This window comes from Thunnus maccoyii, chromosome 4, assembly GCF_910596095.1.
Source record: "Thunnus maccoyii chromosome 4, fThuMac1.1, whole genome shotgun sequence".
NCBI lineage: Eukaryota > Metazoa > Chordata > Actinopteri > Scombriformes > Scombridae > Thunnus > Thunnus maccoyii.
Window position 1 is genome coordinate 30,923,286 of NC_056536.1, and position 27,704 is coordinate 30,950,989.

The 27,704-nt window shown below is 39.9% G+C and overlaps 1 protein-coding gene across 4 annotated transcripts; it reads left to right on the forward strand.

The window, feature by feature from the left end:
• On the forward strand, positions 1-27,502 carry tpd52l2b (tpd52 like 2b). Of its 4 annotated transcripts, none has more exons than XM_042407956.1 (7): positions 1-257; positions 4,177-4,334; positions 4,513-4,661; positions 14,421-14,468; positions 18,535-18,636; positions 25,251-25,299; positions 26,671-27,502. In XM_042407956.1, exons 1-7 carry the CDS (start codon positions 239-241, stop codon positions 26,755-26,757), a joined length of 612 nt encoding a protein of 203 aa, XP_042263890.1. In that variant the 5' UTR covers positions 1-238; the 3' UTR covers positions 26,758-27,502. The 4 variants fall into 4 exon arrangements, with proteins under 4 accessions (XP_042263890.1, XP_042263891.1, XP_042263892.1 ...); XM_042407957.1 differs by having other exon boundaries at positions 26,677-27,502; XM_042407958.1 differs by lacking the exon at positions 14,421-14,468.
• The last annotated feature ends 202 nt before the right edge of the window (positions 27,503-27,704 follow it).

The following is a 27,704-nucleotide window of genomic DNA, read 5'->3' on the forward strand; positions in this document are numbered from 1 at the left end:
AAGTGCTTGTGCTGCTGCCGTTAACTTCACAGAAGCTCTTTAAGCTGAGCTGGCTGTTGGGCTGTTTGGGTTGTTCCTGTCGACGACTTTCTCCGAGTGGGAGCACTCAGTAAAACCAGGAAGATCTCCACACACACGCACGCACCCTGTAACGTTACCAGTCTGCTCTCCCAGTTTAACACCAGTCAGGTTTAACTGTCCAGCTAAAAAGGAGTTCCAGCTCTTCCAAATCGACGCCATGGACCCCGCCAGTCAAGGTAATTGTTAGCTAGCGTGTAGCTTAGCTTAGAGTCAGCGATACGTCAACTGTTCGCTAACCAGACAGCAAACCGTTGTAATAAATTAATCTATAGTCACGTAGCCTGTAGCTTTAGCATTTAGCTTGTATGTTTGGTTTGTTTAGAGGGTAATAAGTCGTTGCAGTGCAGCCGTGAGGGCAGGACGGGCCCGCTGGTAAGTGACAGGGACAGAGGAGAGGAAGGCGGATCGTGTTACTAATGTTACCAGTAACTTCCCGACACAATTTAACCTGATAGGACTGAAGGCAGTGGGTCAGCCAAGAAGTGATCAGAGAGACTTATCTTCTCTGTGAGGCTCCCGCCACTTTCCCCCAAAACCGAGAGCCGAGCTGAATGCTTGTAAACAAAAAGACTAATCAAGTGTTAACAGCAGTGGTGGAAGAAGCATTCAGATCCTTTAGTCCAGTAAAAATACAGCTATGTAAAAATACTCCATTACAAGGAAAAGTGAAGTAAAAGTAAACAAGTATTATGAGCTTCATGTAGTTAAAGTATTGCAGTAAAAGTAGTGGTTTGGTCCCTCTGACTGATATATTATTATATATGACATCATTAGATTATTAATACTGAAACATCAGTGTTAGAGCAGCATGTTACTGTTGTAGCTGCTGGAGGTGGAGCTAGTTTACACTACTTTATATACAGTTAGCTAGTTTAGTACAGACCCTTTGGAGGTCAGCAGATAAATCTGAGGGGTCGTGAGATAATTGATGGGAAAGGAAAGAAGAAAAAACTAAAAAAGTGATACTCAAATCTGTTTTCCATTTTTGGACTTTTTCTCTAATCAGTGTTTTTTTGCTGAAATATTGGATCATTTGAACATTTATTGAAATGAAAGCATGTGAGAAGTTTAGAGGGAAAAATCACTATTTGGTGGAGCTGTTAACAACTCATAGACATGTGAAATGTGACCCCGACTACACACTGCTTTTTGTAAGACGTCAAAAGCCCAAAAAGGTTGGAAACCACTGGTTTCATCTTTAACAATGTGTTGTATTTTAAAAGCTTGTTATATTATCCATTGTCTTCCAAAATCTTCATCTGAAAAGTAACTAAAGCTGTCAAATAAATGTAGCAGAGTAGAAAGTACAATATTTCCCTCTGAAATGTAGTGGAGTGGAAGTATAAAGTGAATACATACATGTTGTTGCAGTCAATCTTTATCCCACATTATTCATTAACAACAGCCAGATTTGCTGACTAACCGAGCAGTCATGACAGCCTTGTTGCTAGCATGCTAGCTGCTGTTTCATCAATGCCTCTATTGATCTGTATTGACAGATCTTCACTTCCATCTTCAGCTGAGCAGAAAACTCTCTTTTAACAAGACAAATCTAATTGGTTTAAGATGGGAGAAACTTCTTCAAACATATACTTAATACTTCTGCTTTATCATTGTTTAACCATAGCTGACCATGCTTTCTGTTTTCTTTCAAATTGGCTTTCTTGTTTGTTCTGATACTTTGTACTGAAGGCAGAAACATAACAGACTGAGAGAAATAGAGCAACTATATATGTTATTTTATATTGTGATGGTAATAGATAAAATATCACATTGAAATGGCTGTTTTAAAAGAATAAAATACCCAAATTAGTTAAGGATATGATGTCATCACATTGGTCCAAAAATTCAGTGTATCCAATACTGTCATGAAGCAGTTAATTAGGGCTAAAATTAGGGTATGTGACCTAACATATGGGTCATCTATATATACAGTTGCTGAGATGAAACAATCATCTGGAAATGTATTAATTTAACTAATAGCATGAAAAGCAGCGTTAAAGCTATGTCGCAATATTTTGATAATAACAGCTAGAGGAAATATCAAGTCTCATATCACAATATTTATTCCTCATTATACGTCTCCCGGCCATTATGACTGCAAATTCCCTTCAGGGATGTCCTAACGAGACTCTCAGCACTGTATCATGTAGTTCATTATAGCGAGCCAACATGATAGACATGTCGTGGCGCATCACGCTTCCTCTGCCTCGGGACGATCGCTGTCAGGAAGTGATTTAAGTTTCCTACATTTGTCTGACTTCAAATATGACAAACCGGCGTAAAGTAGGGCATGTCTGTCCAATTAAGATCCTGCTATTAATGTTTTTTTTTTTTTTAATGATGCTGTGAAACCTGAGAATAGGATTCAGGGTTGAGTTGGGGACTTACTGATGCAGTCATCTGTGATATGACTTTGCTTTTTTTTTTTTGCTGTAGTGATGAATTATTTAGTTTTTCCCTGTGAATAATCAGCTTAAAAAACATCTTCATTAATCCAAAACTCCCAACAGTAAGCGTCAGGTTTTGGTGTGAGTCAGAAGAAGAGAAAGCAGGGATTTCTTCTTTTTGTTTTTGTTAATTTTTATGCAGGTGTTCAGCTATCATACAGGGAAAGCCCCCATTGTAGAAGAGCCACAGAGACTGATTTCTACATCAATATCAGCTGTAAATAAACCAGAATGCAATGCAGCAGCAGGGTTGGGTTCGGGGTGTGGCTGTGATTTCACAGTGTTTACCGACTTGTCGGACAGCTTGAGTGACATGCAGCAAATTATTTGACCTTTATCTGCAACTATCCTTTGAGTAGAAGCATCTTGAACGGACTGGAAGGAAGATTGACAACAGTAGAAAGTATCTGAGATTTGGTCTTTTCCTTTTTTTAAGTCTCAACTCCAGGAAGAAACAATCTATTTGTAGCTGTCGGCTTTTCTGCTCTCATACTGTTGTCTGTTTACAGCCTCGCTGTTGTTATCTTTGCGGGCCGGTCTGAATCATTCCTGACTTGAATCAATATACCTTGAGGGTGGAGCTGGTGTCGTTTTTCCTCGCCGGCTCGTATGCGGATGTCATTGCTGAGACACACACAGCCTCACCAAGACCATTATGTGTCCTATTTAGTTGTAAATACATGAATGTTGTCTGCTGGGTTTTGTTGTGTGCGCATCAATCATCTAGACATGGATACCGTGGGAATAATGGCGAACACGGTGTCGCAATCAGAACTTCTTTTCATGCTTAAACGCGTGAAGATTTCAGTACAAGATGCTTAAAAAGTGAACTCAGATAACCCAGTCCCACGCTCAAATACATCGACTGTTCTCTGGCATGGAAGTGGGTGTGTTTTGTAAGCAACTTGAAGTATGAGGTTAGCTTTGATAATAGGTTCCCCTACTGTGTAAATAATGTTCGGATGTCGGGCTATAACTGCATGAAGTCTATTTTTACCCCCCGTGTTTCAGGCGGTTGACTCATGTTTGTCTTTTCTTTTTTTTCCCCCCTTGTTGTCTCCTGTTGTCCTTCATGCCAGCTCCGGCTGTGCCAAGCTTCTGTAGCTGCCAAAATGATGATGGTACCCTCAGGTGAATGACGCAAGATGAAATGCTGACAGTACATATTTCAGCGTTGCTGTAAACAACCTCCTGAATAAAGTAAAGTTTGCACAAGCAGTAGAATAAATCTTCGGATCTGGAAGTGTTTTTGAATCGTTTCTTCCTGCTTTTGTTTGTGTTTTTTATGTTTGTGGTGGTGTTACTGTATTTCAGAAGGTGAAAGATGTTGTTTATCTCAGACAGAGGGATCTTATGTTACTCTCCCAGAGTGCGGTTGGACTCCTGTCTCCGCTAATGGCCACTTTCTCTTCCCGTCGGATATCTCCTGCTGGCAACAATAGCCTCTTCCTTGCCTCGGTTTAAGTGTGTGTGTGTGTGTGAAATAGATACTGAGAGGGATCATCTGAGTAACTACAACTCCGCTAAGTGTACATTTTGTATCTGTCGACTCCGTCTCCATTTCATTTACATCCTCTGTTCTTCTCATTGTCTTCTTTCCCTTCCCCACTTTCTCTTTCTGTTTCTCTCCTGCACTTCCTTCCAGATATCAACCTGAACTCTCCCAACAAGGGTCTTGGTGTGGATCATTCGGACAGCCTGGCTGACGTGCCGGTGGAGGGAGCAGTGGGGAACTCAGCCAACCCTCTTCCACCGGGCCTGACGGAGGAAGAGGCTGAAGAGCTCCGCATTGAGCTCACAAAGGTGAGGCCCAGATGTCCGAAAATCACCTTGTGTCACTAAGGAGCTAATCGCTAAGCGCTAAGGAAGAAGTAACGCTAAAATCATTACACTTCCAGGAATCTAGAAAAAGAAAAGGGCTGAAGCAGGAATGAACCCTAGACTGACTCTTTTTGTGTGTTGCGGGTCTGTTGTGTTTCAGGTGGAGGAGGAGATCAACACTCTTCGTCAGGTTCTGTCAGCCAAAGAGAGACACGCCGCAGAGCTGAAGAGGAAGCTTGGCCTCAGCCCGCTCAACGAACTCAGGCAGAACATCACCAAGAGCTGGCAAGACGTACAGACCTCCAACGCGTATGTATCAATCAGACTGGATCATTTATTAACACATTTTTGAGACAAATGAGACAGAAATCCACTTTGAACTACTGTTTTGGATATCAGTTCTTTAAATAAGCCCTCATTTTTCTTGTCTAAAAAGTTAAAATATTCAATTTATCTCTAAATGATCCCATGCAACTTCTGGCTAGATCACTAGATTTTGGTTCTTCAGTGAAGTTGCCTTAATTTTACGATCCAGGACAGTAGTATATATTACTTTAGGTTATGGGGGGGGGGAAACGTAACGCCCAAAAACCAATTCAAAAACACCCTAAAAGAGAATCATCCTGTAGAAGAAACAAAGATTTTCAGTCTTTCCAGTTCAGTTTTGGGAAGCAGCTGAATATGATTTGTAGAAATCACAACCGTCTAAAATACATCACAGACATTTTTATAAACTTTTTTTTTTTTACAACAATTTTTTTTTTTTTTTACCACAAATGACTTTGACCACAGTCCGTTAGGATGTCCGTTGAATCAGCACCGCCTGCAGACAGTAAGAGCGTTATCTAAAAGAACCAGTCAAATAATGACTCATCCTGTGGTGACGCATCCAGGCTCCTGAAGTCTTTAGATTATTTTCTGCAGAGGTTTTACATTATCTGAGATGATTGAAAAATGTTCTCAGCAGATCAGAGACGGGCCCCCCTTGACTTTAGCGGAGGTGAAGGTGCAGTGTCGTCACGTATAATAAAGTTTTATTATAGTATATTTAAGAGACTGAGATCATAATCAAGCTGGTCACAGTTAGTGAATTAATGTTCTTTTTGAAATGAACTTTAATGCTTTAACATCATCTGATTTGGCAGTTAATTATAATATCTAAAATTGATTGAGCAGCCATAGTTAATAACCTCAGTTGGACGTTGTTTTGAAGAATCTTGATGAGCACACAACAAACTTAATTGCACTCCACCTTATTTATGAAGATGACGGCTTGTTTCTGTCCACAGGAATTTATATTTATCTGTCTTGACATTTTCAGTTGTCTTGTTTGGGGAACAAGTACGTAGTTCTACATTTTTTACATTTCATTCAGTGGTTATTAAAACTATTTAGTGGGTTTTCTAAGGATTCGATAATCTTTATACGTATTTTATTCAATATAAAGTCTGATCTCATTGGTTTGTTTGGACTTAACAGGTTTGACTCTTGAATTATGTCGGCTCTGACTAAACAAGCTCATTCATTTAAGGAAAATTAATTAATAAATGATCAGATTTCTTAAATCTATCACTCATAGATGATATGAAGAGATATAAACTGTCCACTTTGTCACCTAAAATATACTGTTTATATCAGACGTGTTAAATGAGACATACTAATGTGTCCAACAAGTGTTGTTTAAGGTAAACACATGAAATGTTTTCATAAGTTAATAAAGGATTAATATACACTTTCATATCCCAGTTGCAAATATTGCAGTATTTACACAAACAGAATGTATAAAATTTTGTAAATTGCATCTTAAAAGTGATAAAACTAAACAGTTAGAATCTGATATCAACACTTTACTTTGTTAGACATCAACTGATGCATCTAAATACATTAATTAGCATGTAAAAGCTACTTTAATTACCTTTCTATCATCATGAAACTGTTATGTACCTTTCTCGTGATGTATTGTTCCAGTAAGTCAGACAAACAAAAGGAGAGAATTAAAGCGTCGATTTGAGCGTCAGATCAGATTTTAGTTTGTTCCATTTCGCTGAGTCATCCTTAAATGTGAAACACTGAATTAGCGATTTATTGATTAACCGAGCTGCTCACTTGCACAGAACTGTGATTTGTACTAATTTCTTGGTGAATAAGGTTCTAACTAATCAGATTTTCCTCACAGTGTGACCTTGGTGAATGTTTCCATGAATTTCCCAACAGCAGCCTGCGTTTTGACCCTTACTAACGAGAGCAGGAGAAAAGACAATCATAAAGTTCTTTTTACATTATCAAGACCATTTAATCTGATCCTTGGCCTCCTCTTTGAGCCAGCCTGCTTTTGAGTGAGTCCTTTTGCTGAACCTCTACAGCGTAACACCCTCATGTCTCCTGTTTCTAGCTATGTGAGAACCACTGAGAAACTGGGCGAGTGGAGTGAAAGAGTTACCAGTTCGGATCTGTGAGTCCACGCACTGTTTGCTGCTCGCTCGCTCGCTCGCCAGTGATGTCTGGGCTTCTGCAGTGTTTGCTCTCTCACGCTCCCTCACTTTTACTCACTCAAACACTCTCTGTCCATCCTCTGTCCTCCTCCCCTCTCTCACCTTCTAACCATGTTTGAGAAACACTTCACATTTCAACAGTTGGTGTTTAACTTCGTGTCTGGTAGGAGTCTGTTTATCCGTTTTGCTCATGATGAAGGAGAGACACTCGTTACATGATGATGGTGCTCAAATAAGTTTATATTAATCTGCAGAACACAGTTGGTTGAAGATTAATAGATTTCTGTTCCAGATGTGATAAAGCTACACAACTCTCACAAGAGAGTGAGAAAACTGGAAGGAGACCAAAACCAGCAGTATTTTCTAGGGATGCACGATATTGGATTTTTTTGCCGATATTTCCAACTCATTGTGGCTGATTGCTGATGCCGATACATGCACATATTTTTTTCCAGCTGGCTGAGACTATTATGCATGCAAGCATAGATTGTACTAAGTATGATCAAAAAAGACAATATATGAAGGAAGAACTTAGGAAGACTGGAGTTCAGGAGTTCAGCATTAAAACTTTAATGAACCTGCCAAGTTGGTGGAGCAGTAGAGTTTTCTTTGAGTTTATTAGACAGACAGGATTAATGTGTAGGATTTAATCTCTGGGCCACACTCCGGAGCAGAAGGTGGAGGTAATGCACCTAAAACGCTGGTTGCCAACCGCCATTATAAACCAAACAGAGTGGTACATCCCGTCAGCCGAAGTGTTTCCTATCTGTGCAGCCGAACATAGCAGCTCCTCCGCGGACTATTCTACCCTGACGGTCCCGGTGCTTCCTCCGCAGGCTGCACTTCACTCAGCTGCCCGTCAGATCAGCTGCTTCTTCCCACTTTAACCTGAATAACAAACCGGGGCTCAGTGCTAACGTTAGCTGAGAGGCTAGCAGAGCGTTAGCCGCAGCATGACCGGAGGGAAGCACAGCCAGCTAGCCTCTGCTAGAAGAAGCAGCTGGTCTGACGGGCAGCTGAGTGAAGTGGAGCCTGCGGAGGAAGCACTGGGACCGTCAGGGAGAAAATGTTAATTTCAGGCCGATGCCGATATTTCATTTTAGAGCTTGTATCGGCCGATACCGATGACATGCCGATAATATCATGCATCCCTAGTATTTCCTTTAACTGTGATAACGTATACAGTCAATTTTTATATCTGATGGATTTGCTATTATGTTTGAAAGTGTTTTGACCTTGTTTAGGAGCTTTTCTATACTGTATCTCCTGGATCCTGCTGCCGTCAGGATCCTGTTGCATATGTGGCTAGACTTGTAGCACTGAAGTGGGATTTGGTGTGTGTCTGTGTCCTAACCACTGCAGTCTGAGTTGCATAACTGTTTCACCTGAATCTGTGCTTGTCCTCTGTGGCCTCCCGCTCACCTTTTTCAGTGTTTGATAATGAGGCGGTGCTTTAGGTCGAGACAGCAGGTTGGAGACGTGGCAGCGTTTCTTTAATGGAAGTTGACAGAAGTAGAACTACCTGTCTGTCACTTTTCTTTTATAATATACACATATATCATTCTCTATTTATATCCTTTTATCTGTAAGTTTCTGTATTTCTCTCCTCAGTCGTCGTGGCTCTCTCTCTCCTTCCAGTATCATCTTTCTTGGTTTTTTTTACTTCCTCTCCCAGGGGTCAGACGTCTTCTCTTCTTCCATCCAGAAATGATGACACATGTCCTCTTCTCCGCTTCCTTTCCGAATCAACATTCTTTCATATTTTTAGCTTATTCAGACGCTTCCTCCCTGCTTTTATTATTAACAATGGACACGCTGAAAACAGACACTGTTGTTGTTGTTGTTGTCTTTGCTTCACAAAAACAGATCATCACAAGGATGTTTTCTTAGCTCTGAGATGAGGGTAGGAGTTGAGAAGTTTCATGCAAAGGAAAGGTTTAGAATTAATACTCAAGGCTTTTGTTTTATTGTATGATTATATGATAAAACAGCCATGAGTCTTAGTTTGTCTGGTAGCTTTTAGCAGGTCAACACCTTTTTTATCAAGAGACTGTTGCACTCTGGTATGTCTTTACATAGATGGCACTAAACCATTTATATGTCGAAAATCAGAGTCCATTAGGCCACACACACGCCGGTAATGGTTTCCCACACACACATAATGATTTCAGCCTGAGGCAAAATGAAATCAATTGTGGCACACGATGGGGGAAAAATAGAAACTATGTAATGACATAATAACCGGAGTTGAAGGAGATGCCAGATCTGACTAGTAAAGGAAGCGGTGACTTGCACTCATTGCTAATTGTTTTTCTGTCTTTTTTTCCAGTGATATTTTGCAGGTTAACTATAACTCTGCTGCTGTCTGCACTGGAAGTTCGGTATTTAGTTTGTGATGAAGATAAAGAGAATTTAACTCCTTTCCAAAGCTTCAACTGACGCTCGTATCCGCGGGTATTTTACAAAATACTGTGGGGGGGAAACAGAGCTGCAACGATTAATCGATTGGTAGATTGACAGAAAATGTATCGCCAACTGTTTTTGTTCATATTGGTCGACTTTCAGTTAGATAACGCACCTGCAGGTCACACATGAGTCAGTTACAACTGTCCCCCAAAGTCAACAGAACAAATTAGCTTCACAACCAGAGATGGCAATTAACTGAAGGGGGGAACTCTGACGTCTTAGTGAAGTTTTTCTGAGTTGCTAAAGTTTTCGCAGGAGTTGATTTGAGATAGAAATGTTCAAGATGGTTCTGTGTGGCTGCTGAAAGAATCTGGGGGGGGGGGGGTTCTCTGTAGGTGTCAAGAAAAACATTAAATTGGCGAGTTTTCTGCCCGTTTCCACCAGGCTGCTGTTGCTGTGAGGTCTGAAGCTAATGGAATTTTCCGTTTGGCCGCTTCTGAAATGAACTGGATTGGCAAGCTCACTCAGCTAGTTAGTCTAACCTGACAGGGTGACACCGCCGACTGACACAGTCTCTTGACTTTTACACACCCAAACACACACACACACACACACACACACACACACACACACACACACACACACAAGTGGCAGGTGCAGTCTAGTCTCGGTAGGTTTGTTTCACTTCCTCACACAAAAATACGCACTCATGTCAGTTCACACATTTCTCACGATATCAGTCTCGGTTTCTAGTTATGCGTTCAACCCACATCATAGCCGGAATAAATGTAGATTATAACGAACACATATTCGCTTAGAAATGCAGGAACAGTTGGCATATTCGTCTTGGTTCATTCCCCCTCCAACCCCTCCCCACACACACACACACACACACACACACACACAATCCTAAGCACAGCACAGTACAGGAAAAGCATTTTTCTATCTCTTACCCACGTGCACACACACACACAGGCATGCGCCCTGGCCGTGCCTGGCGACCAGACGAGCGACTCAGACTTGCTGCTGCAGGAATGAGTGGGAGGAAAGGAAAGGAATGTGAGAGAGAGATGGAGGGAGGGAGGGAAGGAGGAAGGGGAAAGAGACGGTGTTTTGCTAAGTCACATGACATGTGATGTCCAGAGAGAGAGAGAGCGAGAGGGGGGGGGGGGGGGGATGGACCGAACTAAACAAAGAAATAAATGGGTTATGAATTATGAATATGTTGGAGGCACAAAGACTCTCAGAGGGTTGCCATGAAAACTGGAGTGGGTGGAGAGAATCAGTCAGCAGATGAACCCAATTTTCACTTCAGTTTATGTACTTTATTAGCATGACAGAAAAATCAAACACCGTTAGCGACAGCATGTCATTAAATTAATCAAAATTCAGAAATGAAATCTCTTCTCTTACTAACAATACTCGCAGCTAATCTTGCTCTCTTCTTTTTTGTCGGGTCAGCTGGTTCTTTGCTTCTTCTTTCTCAAAACTAAATACTTAACGAAGAAGGTGGAGACACAAAAAAATGTTTCTACACACATATTTAAATGTTAAAGAGACAGAAAACCCTGTTTCTGTTCAAATATATGTGTGTGTTCTCTCCTGCTGGGAAAGAAATAAAGTGGACAGACAGGGTGTAGTGTGACAGGGTTTGCTATGTATGAAGTCACTGTGCTGTACAGTAAGCAGCATTGTGCTGATGTTAGTCAGGATATAGAGAACAGCCTTGTCTGGAGCAGAGCGGTACACAAGGAGAGCCGTCTCCACTTACTGTAGCACAGGGAAACTTATGTAATTGTATAGAATCTGGAGAAATAATCTACACCTGCTATCTGCAAGGTCATCTTTTATTTTTATTTTTTTGGCATCTTAAGTGCTACGACCCGAGTGCTCTGCTTTTACAATAGATCATTTATGAGTCTGGCTTTTCTATTCTATCTACATAGTTTTTGAAAGGTCACACTGGCAGATTTAACACCTGAAATTCTTAGTCATCTTTGATTGCAGACAGACAAAAGCGAAACATCTCAATTCTGGTTGGTGAAAGTTGATTTTTGCTGACTGAAATGAAACTGTCGCTGGCAGATTTCTATCATAGCGAGTCAGCTAATTAGCATTAGCTCCATGTGTTGGTTAAAAACTCTATAAAGCTAAAGCTGAAACCATAGACTGTATAAAAATATGGACGTAGTTACCGTGACGACACCCGTTGGTTTCTGAAGAGCGGTTTTGAAGCTCAAATCGAGCTGCTCCGGCCGTCGCCATCATGGCGGTGCGTGACTCTGCCTAACTCCCAGCCAATCAAAAATGGGCAAAGAGGCGGGCGGAATGGCTGAAACAAGCCACCTGTCACTCGAAGCAGCCATGTCCTTCATTATGCATAACTTTACAACTTAATAACATTCAAACGGGTGAGTTATACAAAAATTCACTCCCCATACAGTTGTCATGAAAGGGGAAATTAGCTACAGAGACCAGGCTGTAAACATGTTTATTTCTGCTGTAAAGTTGGGCATTTTAACATGGGGCTCTATGAGGATTTACTCGCTTTTGGAGCCTCAAGTGGCCATTCAAGGAACTGCAGTTTTTGGCACTTCCGCATTGGCTTAATTTTACAGCCCCAGAGTTTGCCGCTTGGCTGAAACTGAAGGCTACATACATGATATCAGGCTAAAAGACTGAGGCTAAAGCTACTTGAAGCTAGCTTAAAACCAGCATCCTCACCCGTCGATGATCCATGTAGAAGACATGGGAATAAAGGAGCGGTGTGTTGGTTTTTTGGGTTTTTTTTTGCAACCTACGCTGCAAAAAAACCCAACAAACACATTTTTTGACTGGAGGGGGACTTCAAGCTGTTTACACTACATTCATAGTGTTCGGGCGTGGAGTCTTATGACCTCCAGTATTCAAACACACACTCTCTCCGGTGGATGAAAGCCTCCACCAGATGGCTGTTAAGTCAGACCTCCCGTCATTCTTGTGTTGTGTTGGTTGTGCTTCCTCAGCACAAACACACTTCCTCTCTTTTTTTTTTTTTTCCTAGATGCCATACAGGCAGGACTGTGTGTGTGTGTGTGTTTGTTTGAAAGTGTGTGTGTGTGTGTAAGCTTGCTTTGTTGCTAATCCTGAATAGGCTGTGTTATCTGGTGTTTTGATTTATTAACCTGTTTTGTGTTTGAGAGTTAAGTTATTGGACTGGTTTCCTCCCCCGTCCACTTTGCTTCAAGCTTCAGCATTTCCACTAACAGTCCCTTTGCCCTCCCAGCTTCCTGTACAATTGAACTGGATTGACTTGTCTGCTCTTTATCACACTGATGTAGACACACAAATTGGCCGAACAGTTACTTGTAGTACTTGCTGTAGGAGCTGCAAGGAAATCAATGTCTGTTATCAGCCGACACTGATACTCATGTTGTGATGGGCAGTTTCTTTCTAAATCAAGTCAGTCAGGAAAAGTAGAGTTGCTCTCCCAAAACACTTTAGACTTATAAGCAAAGTAGCCACATCACTCATAGCTTGTTCTTGTTTATATGTCTTAAAGATGGTTATTTAAACAAAAAACGCCACTAACACCCACTAACATCTGGCTCAATAACGTATTATATTGCCAGACATTATTAAATTATGAATTTAAGTGCTAAAATAAAAGACTCAAAGCGGTTATAATTGATATTTTTCATAATAATACAACAAATGACAGTGTGTAGAAATATCAGTGACTCTCAGCGCTCTCATAGTGTCGTTTTCGGCCGCAGCAGGCAGCTGTTTTACGGAGAAAAAGCCCTAAAAAAGCCACTGTACACTACCTGCTCAGCACCAAACGGCAAACAGACACAGTTAGCTGTAGACTAGCTGGTGAACATAGTGGAGCATTTAGCAGCTAAAGAGCCAGATATTTCCCTCAGGAGTTGATAGAGAGCAAAAACAGAGATAAAAGAGAGTGAATATTGGATTTATATTCACCAGATGGACAGAAACACGACTCCAGATGAATGATAACGTCGCTATCAAGTTCAACATATCAGCTTAAAAGCTGATGATGTATCAGTGTTGTGTTCACTGCCCCACAAACGGACAAAAATAATCAGTTAATGCAGGTTTAAGTCTTAAAGTTTACTGATTCATGATGTTATTAGAGTCTACAGTTGATACAAGTAGATAGTAGGGGTGTGCCCGAATACAAATACATTATTCGGCAAAGCACAAATAATGCGTTTTTGTTTTTTTTTAACGAATATTTGTTTCATACAAATATTTAAAAAAATATTTGTTAGTTAGAGTTAAAGTTTTAGCTCAGTTGTCAGCACAGTCATCTATGATCTGGGAGAGTCCAGTTCAAGACCTCCTTCATAAGGTAGTTTATTCATGAACACTTATTGTAACACTTTAATTTTCTAAAATTAAAAGCGTAATAAAAACAAAAACAGGATTTTTAAGCCTCTTTCCACTTTTATTCGAATACAAATACAAATAATTTTGCTGCCTCAACAAATACAAATACTGGGCTCTCTCTGCACATCACCAGTAGATACACAAGTGGTTGAGGAATATGGATTGCTGGCTCTACACTTTTTCCATTTCAATGCAATATTTGTTTATAAAATATCAACATAAATTTGAACATCTATTCATAAACTGGTAGATTCTCACATGCTTTGGAGAAACATGTTTTTCATTTTTATTTTATTCTAGAGGAGCATTAAACAGTTTCCCACCACATTGACTTAATTTTTTGTGAGTCATATATTTAATATTCTGCAGAACAAAATCTAATCTCACATTAATATTCTGTAACTGTCCTCTTAAAGTTTATATTAATTTTGTTCTTCCCATTTAAACAATGAGGAGCAGATTTATGCTTGACTGTTTTGTTCGGCTCCTGAAAGCCTGGAAAAAAAAAAAATCAGATGACAAACGATTATTTGTAGGATTTAATAGGTATTGAATTATCTTTAATGGCATCACTGCTATGATTTTACATTATATTGTGTTGTTAACGCTGTCATTTCACCTGTGAACCTTTTACAACTACATCAGCTTAAATGAAGGTTAGGAGTTGTTATGGAAGTTGTAAAATGACTCTACTGAAGTCTCTACTGTGTTCTACTGTACTGTATTGTGAGTGTGTGTGTCTCTTCCCTGTGTCATTATCCTGCTGTTGTGTCTTCAGATATCTGTCTGCCTCAGCCACTTTGGATGACATTACCCACTCTGAAGCGTGAGTTGACCCCTTTCTCTTTTGTGTTCTTGTTTTGTTTTTTTGTAGATGAGCTAAGTTTTTTTTTTTTTTTTTAAGTTTGGTTTGGGGAGCTTTGACTGTTCGAGCTTTTTTCCTTTTTGTTGTTTTTTTTTATTTGTTGCTGTGGTGATGAGGGTGTCGCAGTAGAGATGTTTGTTTGTTGGGTCTGTTAGCGGCTGAATTTAGTAATATTTCACTACTAACATATTACAGAACATTTCTGTCAAGGGTTAGCCGTTAGCACGTGTTCATCTATAAATAACAATAGCAATTTTTTTTTTTCACCGTCTGGATCCACCAGATGGTTCAGATTTCTGATGAAACGGTTATTAACTTCAGAAGTGGGGAAGGTCGGCCATTTTGACGGACACAGTCGTGTGCGTGTGCTGGTTCTTGCCACACCGGCTTATATCCAAAATTGTATTTGCTCAGCTTTTGTGAACCATCTGCTCGCTGTGTGTTTGAATGGCTCAGCTGATCAGGATGTTGGCATTTACCTAAGATGTGTGTGTGTGTGTGTGTGTTTTGTATGTGCATATAATAAGCCAGTGAGTGTGTTTATTTTTGGCTGTCGGTTGCTTTTGGATGTATTTTGAGTGAGTATGTTTGTGCATTGTTGTGTGTATTTTTGCACATATTAGCAGGTGTAGTTTGACAACACAGCTCGACTTGTTTCATCCGGTTGCTCGAGTGGTTTCCTGTCGACGGGCTAACTTTCCTTCTATCTACTTTCCTAAAAGGATAAATATGAAATATGCTAGAGTGTGTTGAGAAGGTCGATACCGCTCTGGTGTCTTAGCATTAAGATTGAAGGTGGAGCTGAGAGACAGTTAGCATGTAACAGGACAGAGTGCACCGTAAACTCAGCAGCCACACATTTCTCTGTTCTGTATTTCTCTGTTTAGCATCTTCAGGTTATGCTAGCCCATTGTTGCTAACTTTGGAGCTAACCCCCTTTACTTTTCCAGCATTTGAGGGAAACAACAGACGTGACTTTTTAGCATTTATTAACTGACACACTGTAGTCTGTACTGTATATTTACTGCCAGACTGACAACTTACTACTAACCTTTTCCTCTGCTCCGCTCGCATCCACCGTCACTTCTCTGCCCCTCGCTCTTTCCCGCTCGCTACGCAAACATACTCCTTAACGGAGCCACGCAACCAGTGGTTTCCCAGGCGACGACAAAAAATAAAATGGACGGACAGTAAATCTACTACATAGTAAACAGGAAGTGATTTTAGACACACTTTAGTGCATCATTGCATCAAGGTGACATCTTCAACTACTGCAGATAGTTTTTTTTTTCAGCTGGTGGTAAAATTACTCTTAATACGTTATATGCGGTAATCTCAACCTGGTTTGTTTTGGCGGACTGGAACAAGCTTTAGGGCCTAAAAATCCCTTTTTTAGTTGTTGGTGTGAAACACTCGGAAGCAGAAATATCCAGACGAGAGTAAACAGAGGCTCTTCAGAGTGCAGACAACAGGAATGTACTAAAACCAAAGACGGCCCGTAGCGGTTCAACATCACTGAGATACTCAGTTTCAGTCTGAATCGATTCGATTCGTTTGTTGGCAGTTGAAAACCAAAAAAAAAAAAAAGAGATAAAAGTCTTGATTCTAACCTGAGGAACGTCTCATGCTCAGTTTAGCTAAATGACGCCTTCGTTTTCTCTTCCTTTTTAAACTGATCAGTAATCATTAATACATGAAGAAGTCTAAATTTGAGGTAAGTTTCTAGATTTTATCTTAACAAGTATTTTTGCAACAGCTCACTGGAAGCTTTCTGGTCCCCAGCTGAGCAAACTGCGGTCCACCACACCCAGACTGCTACATAAAACACTCATTAGTCAAACTACCGCTGAGAGAAACTGAGATTCTCTCTTTCAAGTTGATTCTCTGTTTCTAGCAGCTTCAGTCGAACGTTATGACAAAATCTACTTAGTTGTTGTACTTTAAGATGGATGATTTCATCCACTTGTTCTTGTTTAAATAGCCTTCGTCCTTCTCTTCACCCTGAAAATAAATGTTTCCTGTCTGTTAGAACATTGCAGCATTGTGTTTCATAACAATATCAGTTTATTAGAAATTGATCTGAGTGTGTGTGTGTGTGTGTGTGTGTGTGTGTGTTTCCGTGAAGGTTGTCTGGAGCCATTTTTTTTTTAGCTTTAGCAGAAAATAACAACATCGAAACTGTGGGGTTTTTTTTTTGTATCTTTCCAAAACTAACACATCCAACAGTCTTTGCACTGTGATTGGTTAGATGTACGGAGGTTTGAACTTCTCTTTCTTCTCATCCTAACAACACGACTTCCTTCCCTTTTTAACGCGAGTGCTACACCCAGGGCGGGACATTAACACCAGCCGCCGGCCGACTGATGGTTAAATATGAAAGTAACTGAGCGGCTGGTGAATTTGAACATTTATCTGTCAGTAGGCTGGTAGATGTTCATGTTTTAAACAGTTAATTTCCCGCCCTCGCTCCTCGCTCCTCGCTACACCTTTGAGGAGAGACTCTGTCCAGAAGTGTCGGCGTTATCCTGATCTGTGCAGTTCGTCACGTCTCTGTCTGCTCTCTGACGGCAGCCTTTTCTCTCTGCTTTCATGTGTTGCCATTTGAAACTTTTAGATGTGCTTTAATGACATTTTATACATCCGTCTTTATTTGAAAGCAGAGCTGCAACGATTAATCAATTAATGGGTTGACAATTGATGATTGAATAATCACTTTGAGTCATTTTTTTTTTTAGGAAAAAGCTTCTCAGATGTGAACATTTCCTGGTTTGTTTAGTCTTCTATGATAGAAAACAACATATCTTTGCTAGCTGTCGGTCGGGACAAAAGATATTTGAGAACGTCACACAGTTATTTGTCATTTTTCACCATTTTTGGACGTTTTATAAACCAAACAACTAATCAATTAATCGAGAAAATAATCAACAGATTGATCAGTAATGAAAATAATTGTTAGTAGCTAGTTGGAGGCACATTGAACTCTTAACGGTGTCTTTCTTGCCTCTGTCATGTTGTCATAGCAACAGCAAAAAGTGAGAATTGACAAAAGTGAGACAGCGACAGTTAAAGACAAAAAACAGGTTGTTTAATATCATAATTCATCAAAAAAAAGAAATAAATCGTGCTTTTAAAACTTATTTCAGGGCTGCGGTCGCTCTCAGTGCTCCAAGGTACCCAACGAACCTGAAGTAACGAGTTCAGAGCCCAACCCTAGTCTGCAGATTAACCTAGAGCATTGACGTCCCTAATACAGATCATAGTGATTGTTTCCTTCTCCTAATGTGCATTAAAAACATTCATATTGTGGATCTGGACATATTTCCGCAGCCTAATGGATGCGGTTCATGTCTGCTATTGATTTTAGCATCATGAAGCTTCTTCCGTTGTTCACTGAAACAAACAACCGTCAGTCACACCGTCTCATCCTCTCGGGCTGCAGCGGGACATGCTGAATCACTACTGATGATGATGGGTTTCTGCTAATAGGAGCTAATTCTCCTCAGACGCAGTAGATGCTGAAAAAAAACAAACAAACAAAAAAGGAATCTCTGTAAATGAGTGTAAGCTGTCAAATTCAGGTTGGGCATCATACAAATGTTGGTACATTTTTTTAAAAAAAGAAGAGAAGAAGAAGGGAAACAGGAGGTTGCTGGCTGTTCTTTCTTTAAATAACAGCAGCCTCTTGGTGTTTGTGGTTTAGATTCCTGTAACGTCTGAATGTTATTTCTGTGTCAAAGTTGAGCCGTAACTGAAATCACTGTTTGTTTTTGGTCTTTGTGTTTGCTGTGGTCAAATGGTCTAATTTACTTTTCTTTTTTTTTTTTACCCTCCTTCCTCTTCCTCCTCCCATCCATCTGCTTTCTCTCTGCACTATTTTCTGTCTTTCTGCTTGCTGTCCATCCGTCCTTTTCCTTTTTTTCTTTCCCCCTTTTATTCCACTCCTACCATCTGTCCTCTTTTCTTCTATTGTTCTCTTTCCATTGTCCTTCCTCCCACCTTTCCTTCATCCCTCCATCCCTCCATCCAGATACAAAAAGACTCAGGAGACTCTTTCCCAGGCGGGACAGAAGACCAGTGCAGCTCTCACCACAGTGGGCACGGCCATCAGCAGGAGACTGGGAGACATGAGGTAGGATGCCGCGGAGCCAAAATGGCCGACACTCTGGCGAGGCTACAAGAACAAATGAGTGGACAGAGTTGAAACACAAACTGGGGTATCATTACGACAGATCCGTTTATATTCTGGGACAGCAGAGTGAAGCAGGGAGACACGTTTAGAGATTTAGATTCACAACTTTAACAAGTATTTTGATAATTTAGTAATAGTTTAAGTACATTTTATGCAACAAATGCCAAATATTTGATGGTTTAAGGCTCTCAAATGTGCATTTGTTGGTCTCCATCATAGTAAATTCAATATTTTGGGTGTTTTATGTTTTTATATTTTATAGAACAAATGATTAAGCAGGAATATAATTGGCAGATTAATCTATAATGAAAATAATTGTTAGTTGCAGCCCTAGAACTGATTAATTGATTAGTTCATCTACAGAAAATTAATTGCCAACTGTTTGGATAATTGATTAATTGTTTTTTTTTTTTTTTATAAGAAAAAATGCCAAAATTCTCTGGTTCAAACTTCTTAAATATGAATATTTCCTGGACTGTCGGGACAAAAAAAGACATTTCAAGCTGCATCTTGAGTTTTTGGGTAACTGATCAACATTTTTCACCATTTTCTGACATTTTATAGACCAAAGAAGAAGAATAATTTAAAGTGTACGGTATAGACCTGCTCTATGTGAAAACAGCTCTGTTGTTATATAAATAAAACTGACTTGACAAACAACTAATTGATTTAATCCAGGAAATAATTGGCAGATTAATTTATAATGAAAATAATCATTAGCTGCAGCCCTGCAGGAAGCTTCCATGTGAACATCTTCATCTTTCCTGTTCTCATACTGATGTTCACCAGGAAGCATCTAAACATCATCATCATCATCATCAGTGTGTTGCTGTGTCACTGCTCATTTGTTCTTGTAGCACTGAACTTGTCTCTTCTTCTTCTTCTTCTAACCTCGACCAGTAGTTCTGTAGATAACCAGTAGAACATTTTGGTTTATTTACTGGACAACTTTAGAGGCAGAAAGATCTTTTTACTAACTTAGTTTGGTTCAACAGGATTTCATTTGTTTTCCATCTGTAGAAAGTAACGATAAGAATCTAATCAAAGAAGAAGTAAACATCCTCTGATATGTGTTTAAAAGTAGCAGATGTTTTTAAAATTGAAGTATGTAAAATGACATCTTTAGAGAGAGAGCTCAAACAGTTCATTGATTAATAAATTAGTTGACTTTTTTAGAAAAAATGGCAAAAATTTCCATTTAAAAGTGAATATGAAGTGTTTTTTTATCCCTCTGTGATACTAAACTGAATATTTTTGGGTTTTAGTTTGTCGGACTAAAGAATGTTATTTGCCAACATTCTGTAGACCAAATGATTAATCTGTTTATGGAGAAAATAATTGGTAGATCAATCAATAGTGAAAAGGATTGTTAGTAGCCCTAATGACTGTATGTTTAGATAGCATTCCTTTGATGTAGACTGGAGGTCTTCACAGGTCCAAAACCAACACATAGGAAACTTATCTGAATTAAAGTTAATCTTCAATAAAGGGAGCCGGTCTCAAAGTGACCCAAGGAGAGTCCCGTCTGGTCTGGTCTGGTCTGGTCTGGTCTGGTCTGGTCTGGTTTGACCCGGACAGAACAAACACAGCCGCTGTTGAAAAGAACAGAAATACATTTAATTTCTCCTGCAACTCAAACTCTCCCCTTAAAAAACAGATTACTCTCAGGCTACATTCATAATGAGAGTCCGCTCGGATCCTCTCGGGGATCAGACAAATCAACACCAACTAAACAGGATGAGACTTGGACCCGGCCGGCCTGACTCTGGTCCCGGATCAATTATCGAATCAGGATTAGAAAGGACCTGTGGAGACCTCTGATGTAGACCGTTACTCACCCTGAAATCACACCTCACGAGAACCTCACAGCTCAGACTCACCAAAACACGAGAAAAGAATATTAACGAGACACGGTCGAGTCGTTTAGAAAGAGTTAAATTGATAAATGAGAAGTTCATCGAGTGTGATTAAAGGTTGAGACGTCATTTAGATCAAGAATAACAAATAGACTCATCAACTACCAGCTCGTCTCATCACTGTCTGCTGCTTCTAACACAACCGTCCGTCATTATAGGAACGTCTCCATTTAGTCGCCCATAATTGATATTTGCTCTTCATGCCTGTGTGTGTGTGTGTGTGTGTGTGTGTGTGTGTGTGTGTGTGTGTTTGCAGTGTGCTGATAAATGTTTATCACTGTTGTTCATTAGATTCTCATGAAACGTTTCCCACTGATGTATCTTCATGCTTCTGCCTCGTCCGTCCCTGCATGTTTTACTTTACTTTATTTAAAGTCTTTCCTCTGCAGCTCAACTGTTCATTCTGTTTGTTTGTCCCTCATTTACTCCGAGATATATATATTTATTTCTTCTGCAGGTTGTGATACTAAAACTTTGTAGTTTGGATATTTTAAAGCATTAATTGGAGCACCGCCGTTGTTTTAGAGGTGGAGACTCTGACTGTGAGTCGCAACTTCACCTCTCCTCAGTCTCCTCACTGTCTGTAATAAAATCCTCCCAAAAAAGCATTAACTACACGCACTGAAACAGTAGAAGTGAGAGGGAGTGAACAACACATTTATATGAGAAATCAGATCAAATTGTCTCTTTTTATTCAGACAGAGTTCACAGTAAGTGTTGCAGTGCATGAAGCTGATTTCAGCAGTTGTTGAAAAGGAAAATTATATTTTTCACAGTTCAGGTGTTGACAGGCGACAGTCAGTCAGCATTCATCAAAAAGAAACAATAACATCAAACATTTGCGATTGATAGAATCACTTCAATGGATCCAGAGATCAAAGTACTTTAAGATATTTATTCAGATTAAAGTTGAAACGCTTTGGTAAAAGTTTCCTTTGAGTCCTTCTGTTTAGCATCAATAAGCAGAATATTAACACTTAATAAATGGTTTATAACACACTGTAATGTAGCTGTTAGCAGATATAAGTGTTTATTAATTAACAATATTGTCACAAAATCTGACAGTAAAGTAAAACACAGATGTAATGATGTAGAATATATCTTTACAGCAGAAGTTATAATTGTTAAATATTGTAATAAACACTTTATGTATGTATGAATCTCACACTGCTATTCACTGGGTTCCCACTGGTCCTAAAAATCCTTCAAAGTTTGTGAATTTGAAAGGGAAAAAAAAAAAAATCAAGGCCTTGAAAGTTTTTGAGAGCAGACATAAACAGACACGGGTCATTGAAAGTGCTTGAATTTATATATTTAGTGCAAGAACAGAATATTATTTTGCTTTGCTTCTATTAAACCTGCTAATTCTCATTATAATAAATCTGTGTTGTAACAGGATTTAACCTTGATCCGCGTCTCAAACTATGCCGGGACCGTGGTGGGTCCTTGAAATTGAGGGAATTAGGCTTGGAAAGTCCTTGAAAAGTCCTTGAATTTGATGTTTAAGAAGATGTGGGAACCCTGTATTCAATCTGTCTTATTCTATGTAGCTTATTTTCTGTTTATGTTTTATATAAAGCACTTTGAATGACCTTGTTGTTGAAAGGTGCTTCACAAATAACTTCTAACTACATGATAGTGTGTTTTAAACCATTTATTAAATGTTTCTATACTCTTGAATACTTAAGTTTCCAATAGAGACCTCAGATGATTAGATTTATTAAAATAAAATCATAATATTAAGAAAACTGATTTAATTTCACTTTATTTCATTGAACTTTACGTCACAGCAGGACGAGGAAACATTCAGACATCAGTTCACTCATGAAACAAACTCTCACCTGTGTTTAAGACCAGAAAACATGAACATCAGACAGTTTTAATCAGATGTGCTGGTGCCTCCTGGTTACACAGCAAACACGTCGCTGCTTCCCTTCTTCCTGATCCGATCCCTCCCGCTGATAACAGAGCTGTATGTCAGCTGTGTGTCGTCTCTGTCTGGTTTGTTTTTGTGTTGCTGCTTTTGGCTCACCCTCTCTATCCTCTCTTTCTTTTTTTCTTTTCTTTTTTTAACGCTGCCTTGGTTTTGATCTGCAGAGCTCTACCTTTCTCTAATTCCTTTAGGTAAGACTAACATGTCCTGTTATAACAACCAGGAGTCATGTGACCTGAAATGTGTGATGATAAAGAAAAGATAAACATAATTAACTCATCATAGAGGTTTAGCTCTGCTGTTTTTATTATTGATACCTGACTTCTGCTTTACTTTTGCTGTTTTTTTTTTTTGGACTAAAAATCTTAAATCCTCTTTTATTTTATTCCCTTAAATTGCTTTAATGTAGTTGTTTAGTTTTATAATACTGTACTCAAGAAGGGTTCATTTGGTAGCTGTCTATATGTCGCATTATGACATCATTAATGATCAATATGCTGAACTGCATTTATGTCTCAAAACAGAAAGAGGGACTGTGGTAACACTTAATTTTATGGATCCTTAGTTTCCTAAATATTCTTTCATGTTGAATTATTATAAACACTCACCAGTGGCTTTATTAGGGACACCTGTTCAACTGCTTGTTAACGCAAATATCTAACCAGCCAATCACGTGGCGGCAACTCAATGCATTTAGTCATGTAGACGTGGTCAAGACGATCAGCTGAAGTTCAAACGGAGCATCAGAACGGGGACGAAAGGTGATTTAAGTGACTTTGAACGTGGCGTGATCTACTGGGGTTTACACTCACAACCATCTCTGGTTTACAGAGAATAATCTGAAAAAGAGAAAATATCCAGTGAGCAGCAGTTCGAGCTGATAGAAAGACAACAGTAACTCAAATAACATCTCGTTACGACCGAGATGAACGCACAAACACGTGGAACCTTGAAACAGATGAGCTACAGCAGCATCAGACCACAGCAGGAGTCACTTCTGTCAGCTGATAACAGGAAACTGAGGCTACAGTTCTCACAGGTTCACCAGAATTGGACAATAGAAGATTGAAAAAACGTCACCTGGTCTGATGAGTCTCGGTTTCTGCTGCGACGCTCAGATGGTAGAGTCAGAATTGGCGTAAACAACATGATGGTGTAGATTCAGGCTGCTGGTTTGATGGTTTGGGGGATAATTTCTAAGCACTTTGAGCCCCTTTAATACCAACTGAGCATCGTTTAAACACCACAGTCTACCTGAGTGTTCTTGCTGACCATGAGATATATAATATATATATAATTGTGTATAACATTTCTAATATATTTTGCCCTAGTTTCCATCTCAATGAAAGAAAATACAGAAGTAACAGAGTCAAAGATCTTTAACTCGGCTGTAAACATCTACAGGAAACAGAAACTGATGAGTCAGTGTGTTTGATGCTCACAGTCAGTAACTCTGTTCTGTTTCTCTAAAATTACCTCCGAATGACATCACTCTTTTATAGGAAACCTGTTGGACCCGTAAAATAAAGTGTTACCAAGGTTGTTTCCTCTCAAAGTTTCCTATTTATGTAAGAGAATTAAAAAAAATGTGGAAAACGGCAGCTTCTGTCTGTCTCACACAGCTGGACCGAACCCTTCTGTTGACAATAGTTATTAATTATAATTAGTATAATTAGTACTATAAACTTTACAGCACTGTATTACTGTCTAACATGTACCTGTACATGATGTGTTAAGAGCTAATTAATAATAACCATCGTTCTTCAGCTGCTGTACTGTGTGTGTGTGTGTGTGTGTGTGTGTGTGTGTGTGTGTGTGTTACTGCTCGCTTGCTTTATAACACTTGCACTTCTCTTTTCTCCTCTTTAACGCTTACAAAGTAGCAACTATTCCATTCGCCACTCGATAAGTATGCCGGCCATGAGGTAAAGTAACACACAAACCTTCTTACTGCACTCTTAATCTGCTTCAGTGTAACGTATTTAACACTTATTACTATATCTGTATCTGTATCTTACTCTGCAGTATTTGTATTTGTATTTGTATTTGTATCTGCAGCTCTGAACGACTGTACGTTTGCTGCTTTCATGACTGTCAGATCTTTTGAGTTAAGATTAAATAAAATAAGTGGACAAAATATTTGAAACTCCGTCCTCACATTGTGGAGCAATAACAAGTTTTTTTTTATTTCTTAATATTAAAAAAAATTAAATTAATGGCTGAAACCAGACTATAGTACCTGCACTCAGTATTAACCAGTATGGGACGGAATGAAAATTAATTTTTGTTTGTTTGTTTCATTATTTGCTGGTGATGTGTTGAAACATGTTGAAATGTGTGAAATTCAACCTTTATGTCGTCTTCTGTATGTTTTTATAATTAGATTATTATTATAATTAGGTTGTGTTCAGTGTCTTTGTGTCACATTAACATGTTTTTACAATGAACTGAAGTCATATTGGAACATTTTCTACTCTCTGAATATGTGTCAGTGTTAGAGAGAGACGTTATAAGCTGATATATACATTATATTCTTTTGATTGTAAGTTTGAGTGTTTTTTTTTATTATATTAATGGTTTTATTTGAAGTTATTAGTTGTTTTCCGTACAGCAGCAGTCTACAGTTAACCAGCCTTTTTATTTACCAGGTTATATTAATGTGTTTTTTATGTGTGTGAATGTAACATTGAGTCTCTGTTCTGCAGGAACTCTGCAACCTTCAAGTCATTTGAAGATAAAATGGGGAACCTGAAGGTGAGCGGACGCAACGATCGGCCATGAAACGACAAATCCTGGTTAAATACAGCTGCTTCATCAATGTCATGACTCATGTTATCTTACATAAAAAATATTCCAATGAGAACAACTGTGAGTTTTATATATATATATATATATATATATATATATATATATATATATATATTCTAGTTGTTTAACAGTTAGATCAGAAATAAATTTGAAGGTTCTTGATGGATTTAATGAATGAAACGTACATGTTTGTATCGTAGGATTCACTGAGCTGAAAGTGTTTCTTCTTCTTGGCTTCATATTTGTTGACGGAGGATTTTATTATATATTATTTTAAAGAAGCATTTACAGTAACATTTCAGTGAATCAACAACCTGTTAACTTTAAAACAGAATAGCTGCATAAATAACATAAACACTTATCTACCGTTTTTATTGTGTAAATGTTAATTAACTCACAAACAATCTCAACATAAGGTCCATTTAGTAGCTGATGTTGAGCTTTTCGTCGGATCATGTGATCTTCCTCAGCAGATGGGGTTTGCCTTGTCGTCATGGAGCTGTAGATGCTCAGATTTCCATTTTTCTGAGCACTTAAAGGCTTTAAAAAAAGTTTTGTTTCCAGTGTTGGAAAACCAGATTGAGTCATGGTACTTGTAGATTTATACGTTTACCAGTAAACACAGTGAGCAGAGAGATGTTAGTTTATATGGTTTGAAAAACTGACTTGCAATCAGAAAGAAACACTGCTGATATTTTCTGCTTTGTAACAATGAACTAACATACATTTATAATGTATTTGTCCCAGTTTCCATGTCAGTGAAAGAAAATGCTGAAGTAACAGAGACGAGGATTTTAAATGTAGTCAAAGAGCTTTAACTCGTCTGTAAACAGGAAACAGAAACTGTGATGAGTCAGTGTGTCGATGCTCACAATCAGTAACACTGTTCTGTTTCCTCTTGTCATCCCTTCTTCCCCTTTGTCTCTCCTTCCTCTCTCTCTCTCATCTCTCCTTCCCCTCTCTCTCTCTCCCTCCCTTCCTCTCTCCCCCTCTCTCTCATCCCTCCTTCCTCTCTGTCTCTCCTTCCTCTCTCTCTCTCATCCCTTCTTCCCCTTTGTCTCTCCTTCCTCTCTCTCTCTCATCCCTCCCTTCCTCTCTCTCCCTCTCTCTCATCCCTCCCTTCCTCTCTCTCCCTCTCTCTCATCCCTCCTTCCCCTCTGTCTCTCTCCCTCCCTCTCTCCCTTCCTCTCTCTCATCCTTCCTTCCTCTCTCTCTCCCACCCTCCCTCCATCCCTTCCCCTCTATCTCTCTCCCTCTCTCTCATCCCTCCTCCCTCTCCCTCCATCTCTCCCCCCCTGCCTCTCTCTATTCCTCTAGTACAAGGTTGTTGGCCCCAGAGGGAACGGAGATGCCGTCACCTCCCCTACTGACACCACCCCCACTCAGGAGAACCCACCATTCTGAACACACCCCACCACCTCCTCCTCCTCTTCCTCCCCCCTTCCTCTGCCTCCTCCTCCTCGCCGCCACCACCTTCCTCACAACCTGAGACTGTACTGTTATCACCTGACATCGCAGAGTCAATCCTGACCTTTCCGACCCTCCACCTCACCGACACATCGCCACCACTCACTTCGCCCCTTCGAGGTCTGTAAGAACGCGGCGGGCAGGCGGGAGGTGAAAGGGCTCGTGTGGGGTCGAGGCGGGACGAGCTCCCCCCCCCCCCCCATCGCCGCCGGTCCCGCGGCCTCCGCTCCTCCTCTGCCTCACTGTTGAGGAAAAAAATGTTTTGTTGATGTCTAAACCTGAATCATTTACAGCCCCCCCCCCCCCCCCCGTTAGATCCACGCTGTTAGTCGCCTTTAGCGAATCACCTGGCTTAAAAAAAAAAAAAGGCATTATAGGACGTCAGGTTCTTAAACTAAATGAAAAACTTCCACCGTTGATTCTGTGATCGAGGTTGCGAAGAAGCAACCCTGCTGTGAATTCTATGTTTAGGAACCAGACTGATGGCGGAGGAGGATTTTCCCGGGCATAAGCGAAACAAACCTGCTGTTCCTGTCTCTGTTATCAGCTACTTTAATCATGTGATCACACTCTAGTGTCACCCTCCTCTTTCTCAAACAGTTTGCACCACAGCTCTGCGGGTGCCAACAGGCTTATAATCGCAGGTTAGAGGTTTAACTGGGAGAAGGGTGGAGGGTGGGGGGTGGGGGGGGGGGGCATGGGGGGGGGGGGGGGGGGGGCAGGATCCAGCTCATCTCACCCTCCTTAGACCTACTACTGCTACATGCATGTGCATATCTCATCTCAGTTGTACCATACCAACCATGCAAAGACGACCGAGGTCTCGTGTTAACACCCTTAAAAAAAAAACAAAAAAAACAACACCCCCCCGGATGTAAAAAAAA